We start from the raw sequence: 11561 nt of genomic DNA, 5'->3' as shown, positions 1-11561 counted from the left end.
TGTATTTTTATAAATTTTATTATGACGTGTCACAAAACGTACAATTTTCTTAAAAACGTAAATTATGAAAAATAACTGCATGTAGTTTATTACTGAAAGTAATTTTGATATATATATAGCCAGTACAATATCATATATGTTAAAAACTGGTTATACCAGTAGTTTTAAGTCAATCCCACGATAATATTATAATAAGTATATTTTAATTAAAATTTAATTTTCTTAAATTAGTAATGGTAACTGCGTATGGTAACATTTTGGTAACTATTCATATTAAAGTAATATTGTTATAAACAGTCTTCGTTTTTTGGGTGCTGTGCAATGATTTATAGTGGTAACTACAGGTTTAAGTAATGTGTATTTACATGTATTACAGTTTTTGCTAAGTATATACATTTTCTAATAAGTGTTGTGGTACATGCAATTTTAGGTTAGTAACGGAAAAGTAACTTAAGTTTCTAAACACATTTATGTAAACTGTCACAAATAAAAGTAAGCCACCCCGCAAATACCCACTGAAACATTGTTGATATTTATTAACTCACTAACTTACTTTGTTAAAATAATCTTAGAAGAAAAACATTTGTAACGGTCTACGGCAATAACAATGATGCCGACGAAAATGCAGTTCAAAACAAAGAAGCAAGAAAAGTCAACGTGGAATTTTGGGGTGGCTTATTTTTGAAGCGCCGCGTAAGTAATATTTAAACATATATACACAATAAATATCCTTGGTGAAAAGTTAAATGGCAAGTCGTTAGTTACAGAACAAACGTTCGTAGTAAAATATAAAAAATACATTTAATGATGTCGTACAATTAGGAGCCTCAACTATGCAATATTCGGATCGACACCAATGGGTATCGCCGAAATATGGCATAAGATTTTACTGAAATTCACTCAAAATATCACCTTTAAATAAATTCACAAACCAGCATGAACGTCAGTTAAAACATTCTCGAATAAAAATGAAACACATAAGGCAGATTCGAGCACTTCGAATCTACCGATCACATCACACGAAACAAACACAAAATAACACTTAGTTAACATCAAACTGCTATACCAATTGTTGCTCATATGAAAACTGAAGTATGGCTTAGGAACCGCTTAGTGGATAGGAGGGAGGGAGGTTTGAATAGGAGGAAGGTGGTCTCCACAAGTCGGGAAGTTGGGAGGAACGGGAGGAAGGTCTGCGAGTGTGCCCACTTGGAAGACGACTTGCATTCCGATCACGATGTGGAACAAGAAATGACAGTGGAAGAGCCAGAATCCTGGATTGTCAGCTACGAAACGGAGAACGACGTATCCATTGTTGGGAACAGCTATTGTATCTTTCGCCGGTGGAAGATCTCCTTGCTTCAGGTGACGCTCCAGTAATCCTCTCCTATCTAGTTCGAGGGCGTGCTTTAAGTTAATCTTCTTTACGTTCTGGTCGGGAGACCGACCGATACCGATTACATTGAATGCATATCCGTGCAAGTGGAACGGGTGAGATAAGTTGGTAATTTGAACTGAAAATAAAAATGAAGTGTTAGCAATTTGTCTTGTAATAACGGTAACAACCATAATTAAAGTAAAAGAAACTCTGACTATGCTACGTACCTTCATCTACAAGTACAACTTCTACTATAGCTTTGAGAGGTATGTCTACCTTGTGTGTGCACATGCAGGCAGTTCCGCACTTTGGTGGTCTGTTGTCACCGTTACAGAACTGTTCTGGATGGATATCTTCATATTGACTGATCAATGGTACTGGGGCACTCATATAAGATATTTCATCTATTAGACTAAATACGTGAACTCCTGAGGGCGCCACTGTGAACATTTATACATAATAATTTATTAGTAAGGAGCGTCCACAAATTACGTAAGATGTTTAAGGGGGGGGGGGGTCAAATCTCATCTAATCTTACGTTAGAGAGAGGGCTCTCGGCAAATATCACGCAATTTTTTTTCTGATTGGAACAAAAAAAAAAACCCGCCAAGTGCGAGTCAGGCTCGCGCAATGGGGGTTCCGTACTACAGTCGTATTTTTTCGACATTTTGCACGATAATTCAAAAACTATGATGCATAAAAATAAATAAAAATCTGTTTTAGAATGTACAGATGAAGACCTTTCATATGATACCCCACTTAATATAGTCACTCACTTCGAAAATTGAAAATACAAATTATTAGTTCATGACCACCATTTTTTTTTGTGTGATCTAATCCTAAATTCGCAGTTTTCAGATTTTTCCCCAAATATCAGCTATAAGATCTACCTACCTGCCAAATTTCATGATTCTAGGTCAACGGGAAGTACCTGTAGGTTTCTTGACAGACAGACAGACAACAAAGTGATCCTATAAGGGATTTATTATTCCTTTATTCCTTTATCTTTATTTATCCTTTTGAGGTACGGAACCCTAAAATTGTACTATTTTGGTCCATTTAATCCAGATTGTACATGCTTAAGATTTAATCCTAAGCGTAATCGTAATACGATTTAGATCATTCACTAATTCGTTCGAAAGAAAATAATTTCATTCAAGTATCCAACGTATTTACGTAAGAAACCCACATTTTGAATCCCCCATCCCCCAATCTCACGTGAGATTGGGGGAAGGGGGAGGGGGTTGAATAAAATCTCACGACATCTCACCAGGGGGGAAGGGAGAGACAGAAAATTCAAAATAACACCTTACGTAATTTATGGATGCCCCCTAACTATAGTTAGCTCAAAATAAGTAAGCTCTAGTGGTAACGATATAATTAAGTATTATAAGTCTTACCCAAATATCTATTGTAAGTATTAGGCTGGAATAACATTTCTGGTGTATAGGTTTGGAAACGGAATGGCAAGAAGATTTTAACGTCGGGTCTCTTTCGTAGGATGGCTGGATTGATGTTTCTTGCGTTTTTCAGTTGGCTGACGCAAATAGCATCGTCTCTGCGTTCATTACATCTTGCATCCAAAGGATTCATTACCTGAATAGTTAGTGGGAGAAAAGTACGTGCAATTACTAATATTACGTGCATAAACTACGACTACTATATGATCTACTGTCTTTATTGTGGGAAGAATTATGGAATTACGAGTATTGATAGTAACCATTATGGTTCGTTAACGATTGCTGAGCTTGCAGGGTTGAACTGTCGATGTGCAAAGATATTCCATTTATATTGCAACAGAAAAAGGTTTGTCCGAATTAAGCAAAGTATAAACAGTAAACATTTTTTGTAAATAAATAAGATAAATAAAAATAAGAATTAAAGTAGGTAGCGTAGCAAAAGAGCGTAATGGAATATTTTTACAATTTTATTAAGGATTTTGTTGGTTGTGGACGTGCGGGGAATTCTACATCATAAAACCATTGCTACTTATCAGTTTATCATAGAATAATTATTGTATTTCTGAGTGATTTAATAAAAAAATATGTAGTATATACAAATCTCACTCAATACCAGCTTTCTATACAACTGCATACTGGATACTAATTAAAAGATAATAAAACTTAAATTATCTGCACCGGCACTAGTATTTATGTTTAAGAAATAGCTCCCCAACAATTTAGTTTATCGAGGTTGTCAAGTTTGCAAGAATCCAGTATGCAATATCCGCCAATTAATAAGCAAGAGAGATAGGCTCACGCTATGAGCTCTATATTAAAATAACCAGTGGAAAGGAAATTCATTCATAGCGAAATATTACTGCATTGAACCAAAATTGACCTATTTACATTGGGAATATTGGTCATTTTTATGATGGTGTTTCAAAAAGTACTTATGACCATCTGCCTCAAACTTACCACTCCCTGTGGGAGTCCTACGTCGTAGCTTGGGGGTTGGGAAGATGGCTGGTAAGGTCCTCTAGCATATCGAAGAATAGCCAATTGTTGTGCGCGCTTTATGCCACATTCTCCGAGTCCTCGAAGTTGAATCCAGTATGCTTCAACTGCTTGATTTGCTGTGATGACAAAATCGTATCGCTCACCTAAAATGCAATGGAAATGAAAGATATTTCTCATGAACATTAGAGTTAAGTATCAGTAATTAGCAAATAGGTAAGAATCGTAATCGAGGAAGCAGTAACCAACATTATTCAATACTCTTCGGTTGAGTTGTTGTACAGTTATCTACGAGTAGGTAGGTAGAGATTACAAAACAACAGGGTGTAGGTACCTCATTCCTTAAAAACTTTCACCCCATTTTACCACCCTTCCCAATATGGCAGCAATTTGCCAATATGGGGGAATTTCCCATATTGCCTTAAGTATACAGATTTTTATTATTTAAAGCTAACAATCTAAATGTCGATTTTTATGTCTCTAACTTCTAAAACATAGGACTTTCATACAAACTTCGACCCCCCTTTCACACCCTTAGGGGGGATTTTTTTTAAACCGTTTCTTAGCTGACACTGACGTCCTAGAAAGAACCTAGGTACCTAGTTTGTAGGCTTTATAGTTCCTGAGATTTCATGATTAGCCAGTTAGTCAGTCAGTCAGTGAGTGAGTGAGTGGTATTTCACTTTTATATATTATTTAGATTAACAGTCACTTACCAGAGAATGAGATGATTGTATTCACATAAACAGGTAGAACCGGTTCACCATCGGTTGCGATTACTGTAAGATTGTGACCTTGAATGGTCAATTGGGCGGGGCAAACTGAAGCAAATGCGTTTACCATTCTAAACCTGTATCTTTTACCAGGCGTAATGGTAAACACTTCGAGAGGGGTGTTTGTCATGAATCCAGTGTTAGGGTCTCTGAACTGCCCTTTTCCGTTAATCAATACATTTTCCGGATCTTGCCCAGTATTAACAGCTAGACGACCAGGGAACCTTTCAGTTGCGTCTTCGTGCAGCCAATCACTGATTAACATAACATGTGTAGTCAAATCATAATCGTACAAATGGCTGTTGGGATCTTTGGAAGGTGGTTGCCGGACGATGACGCTCCCATATATACCGTCCAGTTTCTGTAGACCAGTGTGTGCGTGCCAGAAGTGGGTACCTGCATTTCCTTTCCATTGGTATCTGGAATTATAAATGTCGTGTGAACATTAATATTTCATAACCATAACAATTAATCATATATGTATAAATGGGGCCACCACCAGTGGCGTGCACAGAGTTCGAAGCCAGAGTAAACATTAGTAAGATAGGCCTTAGATACACCTACTGAATGGCAGGTCATAAAGAAAAATGGGCACTGGTCATTTCAACTAGGGTAAGCAGCACTTTTATGCTTCTATGAATTGCACGCCACTGGCCACCACGGAAACTTCCTCTGTTGATTGAAAAAAAAAAATTTTGCAAATCGTCCAGAAACCTCGAAAATATCGATGTACAGTCATAAAAAAAACCGGCTGAATTGAGAAAGACCTCCTTTTTGAAAGTCGGTTAAAAATAGAGGCACGTGACTGAGGAATTAGGTGCAGTGATCAGACAATACCTAATTTTATTGTTATAGGTATACCTATAATTGTCAATTAAATAAATAAAGTTTACAAACATAAAAACCAGCGGAAGTGCGTGTCACACTCGCGCACCGAGAGTTCCGTACTACAGTCGTAATTTTTTCGACATTTCGCACGATAAGTCAAAAACTATAATGCAAAAAAATAAATAAAAATCTGTTTTAGAATGTACAGTTAAAGCCCTTTCATATGATACCCCATTTAGTATACTTATCTTTACTTTGAAAATTGAAAATAAGTACTTATTGGCACCGATTCTAAGCACAACCTAATTTTAGCGTATTCGCACCCTCTTCTTACTATTGTAATATGAAAAGGACAGAAGAAGTTTGACATTTCTAAATTTAATTTTTAGATGGTAAAACCCGTGATTTTAGCACGCACTCGCGAACCTACTGTTTAAATTTGTATTGTACACTAAAATTTAGAGTCTTTAAATGTGAAAGTCATGTTCCGTTCCTTTTTTAGCATTAGTAAAAAGAAAAGGATGCAGATACTCTAAATTTAGTTTAGAGAGAGACTAGAGAATATTATTTGTTCATGAACGTATTTTAATTTTTTTAAATGATGGAACCACAAATTCACGGTTTTCGGATTTTTTCCTTTACTTGTGCTATAAGACCTACCTACCTGTCATATTTCATGATTATAGTTTTCTTGACAGACACGACAGACGGAAAGACAGACAGACCACAAAGTGATAATATAAGGTACGGAACCGTAAAGAATAAATAAGATTTTAGACAGCTCTGCCAATAAAAGGAAGTGTAATGTTTTAAGTTTTTAGTGAGTTTCTTTATCACACCATAACTTCTAAATACCTGAACAGATTTGGATGTATAGGTGTGAGGAATCGTTGGAAAAATTATCCAAAGTGACAATATGGTTATACATTTTTTAAATTATTACTAGTTAACTTTGTTGATAAGTAAGTATAAGCTTATTCCCGCGACTTCGTCCACGTGGACTACACAAATTTCAAACCCCTATTTTACCCCTTTATATATTATATATTTCATGTCATGTCATAAGTCATGATGATGAGATAGGTAAGTTGAATAATTTATTTCAAACAACTCAAAATAGTACCTGAACGTATTTCCTTGCTGGATAGGACATTGAGTTACAAACGGCACTCCGTCATAGTATTGGGTGCCTCGCTGCCAGATTCCATGCCAGTGAATGGTTACCTCCATACCTTCCAAGTGGTTCTCGACATCGATGACCACCTGGTCGTTTTCGCATACTTGGATGGACGGACCTGGCAACATTCTGTTTACCGTGAGGATGCCACGCTCCACTCCGTCGGCCAAGACGCACTGGCAGTGTGACCAGATCGAGTTGGTTGCGTTGGGCGTACATAGCTGGCAAGCCCTGGAAAATTACAATTACAAACAATTTAATTCAAACTCTAAACTCAAAGCAATTTATTCAAAATTATGTAATGGCGATGGCTAAGACGTCGGCCTCCTAGTCGGGAGATCGGGCTCGGAGGTTCGACTCCCGGCACGCACTCTAACTTTTCAGACTTACCTATGTGCTTTTTAAGTAATTAAATATTACAAGTGCTTTAACGGTGAAGGAAGGTATATTTAGGTACATCGTAAAGAAACTTGCATGGCTGAGAGATCCCAATAATGTTCTCAAAGGAGTGTGAAGTCCATCCATTTAGGCCATAGTCCGCCAGCATGGCGGACTATGGCCTACACCTAAACTTATAGAACTGCAACGCTACTACTTGTTTTTCGTGCACTATTCTAAAATATAAACTTATTTTAGTTTATAAGAACACTTAAAAATAGAGGCCAGTGTTTCGCATTAGAGAATTCATTAAAGGAAGCGGTCATTATTTTTTAATAGCAGTATTCTTAACCTAAAGGCGTTTTGAATTGATAAATAGGAAAACTAATTTAGATAAGTAATCGTACTAATGGTAGAAGCAATCAAACACACCCATTGAGAATACGCCTTCATAATATTTTTACTACTTAGCAAATATATGTTATTTTGCTAGATGACGCCCGCGACTTTGTCCATGTAGATTTAGGTTTTTTTTTGTGGGAACTCTGATTTTCCAGTATGAAAAGTAGCTCATCCCCGGAATGCAAGTTTCTTCAGAGATGCACAAAGTTTTGTAAAAATTGGTTGAGCGGATGTCCCGTGAAAAGGGCAGACAGACAGACTGACGGAAAGATGGACGGACGAATGGAAGGATTGACGGACAGTCGAATGGACGGACGGACGAACAGACGGACGGACGGACAGACACAAACTTTCGAATTTATAATATTGGATATTACTTATGCTGATTCAATATTTTCTAAAAAGTAGGTAGGTATATTAATATAGTGATACTCTGACGACCTCCCTGGCGCAGTGGTAACCGCTGTGTCTGTCTTATTAGTGGGAGGTCCCAGGTTCGATTCCTGGCAGGGATTTGGAATTTTATAATTTCTAAATTTCTGGTCTGGACTGGTGGGAGGCTTTGGCTTTCATCTTAGACTGCATCGTCACGTACTACCAGGTGAGTTTGCAGTTAAGGACTAACTTGTATCTGAATAAAAAATAATAAAAAATTACTCACGCTCCTAATACAGTGTAGAACTCGAGAGTGAAGTGATAGTAGCATATTCTTGGCGGTTCATTTTCTCGACATGCTCTAGCGCACTCATCAGGGGCGGACAGCAATGGATTTCTTCTAAGTTCAGCAGTCGCACTGCTCGTGAAGTCCAAATGTTTCAGTGACAGTTTGCCATTTTTTGACCTTGTTATTGGTGGCAAGGGATTATTACTCCTGAAGTCGCCACTAAGCGGACCGCTGCCGCTTTGCACGTATGTGTTCGGGGATGGACCAATCGAACTATCCAGTGATCCAAAGGAATTGAAGGGATCATCTCTGCTCGGGTGCGTTTGAACTAGACCATGTGTTGAGGCGAAAGAATTACTGCTATCACGGAAGGGCGTCGCTGTGCCTGCCTGCCACCATGACGCTGATGTTGACTGATCATCTGGGTCTTCGATTGAATCTGTAACAAAAAAAAACATCCACTTAAGATCTATATTACGTTGAGTATCGGAATTAATAAACTTCAATACCAATATTTTTCACTTTCAGTTGTGTGCGTGAGGGTTTTCTATATTTATGAAAGGAAAAGCTGACTGATTTATCAACGCACAGCTCAAACTACTGGGCTGAAATTTGGCATGCAGATAGCTATTATAACGTAGACATCTGCTGAGAAAGGATTTTTGAAAATTTGCTCCCTAAAAAGGTAAAACGGATTTGAAATTTGTGTAGTCCACGCGGATGAAGTCGCGGGCATACGCTAGTATATTATAAATATTAGATATTGATTCACTATTTCGTTTGTATTTGGTATACCAAACTACAATGAAGATAGAGGAATAAATAAAAATAAGAAAGAGTAAAAATTTAATACTCAAAATGATATAGGCACTTATAAGAAAGAGTCTTAAATACAAAGTTGGTAATGATGAAGTAGAAACAAAAGAGATTAATAATATTTTTAAAGTTAATAATACTTAAACTGTTAATTGTTAAATAACAACTAAGTAGATTTGCTTAAACAACATTATATAATAATAGATAATGCAAACGGCTTCGTCCGCATAAATTTCGGTTTCCTATAAAAATCCCGTCGAGGTTCTTTGATTTTTCAGGATAAAAGGTAGCTTGTGTCAGTGCCTTTGAAGTTGGCAATATTATAATCTATCTACCAAATATACTCTACCACTCTACCAGGAAAGCGGATGGATCGTGAAAAAGTAACAGATTTACTTTGCTTTTACTTTAAATAATGAGTAAGCCTAGGTATATTAAATCATTAATGACATCTAACAGTGGATTACGGTTTATTGAACTCTCCACCATTTATTATATTAGGTAACTATTGAAAAGATAATTGAATATGAGTGCAATTGAAAATATATAACTACAGCTTGATTAAGTTGAATAGTTATGAATTAAATTAAATTTCGTTTTAATACTTTTCTACTTTCGTTACATAATTTAAATAATTGATTGCCAAGCAAGTGTTCCATTTGTGATATGAATGCTGCAAATAAATCATTTAGTAAAATGGATCGTATATTAGACTTCGATTGATATGTCTATTAGATAGATGAATGCACTCGTAAATAAGTCAATGTTCTGCAAGACAGGCGCTTTTATGCAAATTATTAGAATACCAGAAAATGCGCTGTCACGATCGTTTTGCAATCTCACCAGTTAAAAGGGACGCTATCCTTAAAATACAAGGACTTTTACTTCCTTGTTGACTGACGTGTGTTACATTTTAGCTGTTCTTGTTCTATATTTTGTCTAGCGTTACATTTAATTGGACATTTTGTTAGATACAATCGCATTTCAACATTATCTTACTCAACGGTGCAGCAGTGGTTTACTTCGATACTGGCGTCTGGTTGTTTTTTATATACCTACTTTGGCTTAGAATCCCCGACCCTGAACCGAATAAACTTTTACTTCCTTATTACTATTAACTTTGTCATGCGGTAACAACGTTTTTATGTGTTTTATTTTAGTTATAATTTGTTTCTAGCATCGCCAATAGCGATTTATATTATAAACCTTTCGTGACCTTGCTAATATTAACTGTGGGTACGATAAATATTTTTTTTACTTTTTGATCAAAGTCAAAGTCAAATCATTTATTCAAAGTAGTTATACTCCGCCACAGGTCAAGATTGCAATCGTGGTATGAGGCGGGGGACGCGACGCCTCGCACACCCGTACGTCACCCGTGCTCGTCCGCACCGGGTGTGCGGTGTGGCATGGGGCCTGTGCGGGTGTGCGGGGCGTTCGCTCCCCGATTGCTATCTCGACCTGTCGCGTATTATAAGTATTGTTGTACACTTTTGATTGTCAGTTGTTGGATTTGTAAGAATATAAAAAGGCTTATGATCATGTTATATTATTATGTTAAAAATTTGCAGTCGAGAATGTGCCAAAAAGTTTTCAATCAAACAACAGAAATTGTAAAAAAATACTTTATTATTATTTCGGTGACCTTTTTCGGTGAATCTAATTCTGTTGTACACAATCTCTAAACTAGAATGACGGTTTTATAATGCTCCCTGCCGAAAAGGGTAGGTAGCATTAGATTGATTTAGTTTAGAGAATAGATACAATAGACTAGATATAATAGACAGTACCTATGGCTAGCAACTATACATACAAGTAGTTTTTCTGCAACTAACTACCTAATAGTATATATGTAAGACAGGTAAGTATCCAAATATTAAATCGTTCAAACAAAACACATGTCACTATTGGTATTCCAATCATTTTTATATCGATTGTGAAAAATGTGGGTAATTAACTACAATGTAATTAATACAAGGGTAACAGGGCTATATAAACTTTACCTCCAATACGGTTCAGAATAATTATTTCACTTGTGATTGCAGTCAACGGCTCGACCTCATGTTTTTCGAAAGTATTTTTTTAACGTTTGTGTAACTGTATTTATGTATGTATGTGCATACTTGCTTAAAAGACGGTTGTTTTTGTTTTATTTCAAAAAATAATTGCCTGTTTAACACGAATTCAAAATATTTATTTGGATTTAACTTGAGTTATTCAAAAATTTAAAGTTTTATTGATTTAAATATCAACACAATCATACATTTAATGAATTAAGAACTAAACTAAAAGTATTGATTAGGTAAGAATTCAATGTTATTCCATCATAGGTACTTGTTAAAAGTGCGACTAGCAAGGTAGGAGTTGACTGTTCATTTCTCCATCTATTGGTATGCGATCCTGCGAAGACGATAACTTGCCAGGATGGTATGATGGCTTGAGGCATGAGCTGTTGAACTTAGGTTCGACAGCTCAAGCAACAGAGACCTAAAAGTACCTACATGAAGTTAAGGGATCATTTTTTCAAGCGCCCTTGTTCGAAGTACTACAAATATAAACTGAGCTAAGAGCTTATCCATACTTAATATTATAAATGCGAGAGTGTATCTGTCTGTCTGCTAGCCTTTCACGGCCCATCCGTTTAACTGATTTTGATGAAATTTAGTACAGATATAGCTCGCATACCGAG

The 11561-nt window shown here is 36.4% G+C and overlaps 1 protein-coding gene and 1 long non-coding RNA gene across 2 annotated transcripts in view; both read right to left on the bottom strand.

Annotated features, from left to right (window-relative positions):
- The window catches only part of LOC138404751 (uncharacterized), a 622276-nt gene that overhangs the window by 335471 nt on the left and 275244 nt on the right, over positions 1-11561 (bottom strand). The gene's annotated exons all lie outside the window — the stretch shown is intronic.
- Positions 3-11561, bottom strand: part of stw (straw) — a 75856-nt gene continuing 64297 nt past the window's right edge. Inside the window, exons 2-8 of the mRNA XM_034984689.2 lie at positions 8054-8495; positions 6559-6843; positions 4551-5026; positions 3796-3980; positions 2779-2974; positions 1606-1818; positions 3-1514 (exon numbers count right to left, since the gene is read on the bottom strand). Coding sequence (XP_034840580.1) covers positions 1111-1514; positions 1606-1818; positions 2779-2974; positions 3796-3980; positions 4551-5026; positions 6559-6843; positions 8054-8495 — 2201 coding nt within the window. The 3' untranslated portion in view covers positions 3-1110. The remainder of the gene's footprint in view (positions 1515-1605; positions 1819-2778; positions 2975-3795; positions 3981-4550; positions 5027-6558; positions 6844-8053; positions 8496-11561) is intronic.

This window comes from Maniola hyperantus, chromosome 3 (genome assembly GCF_902806685.2).
Source record: "Maniola hyperantus chromosome 3, iAphHyp1.2, whole genome shotgun sequence".
Lineage (NCBI taxonomy): Eukaryota > Metazoa > Arthropoda > Insecta > Lepidoptera > Nymphalidae > Maniola > Maniola hyperantus.
This window is presented reverse-complemented; position numbering and strand designations above follow the sequence as displayed.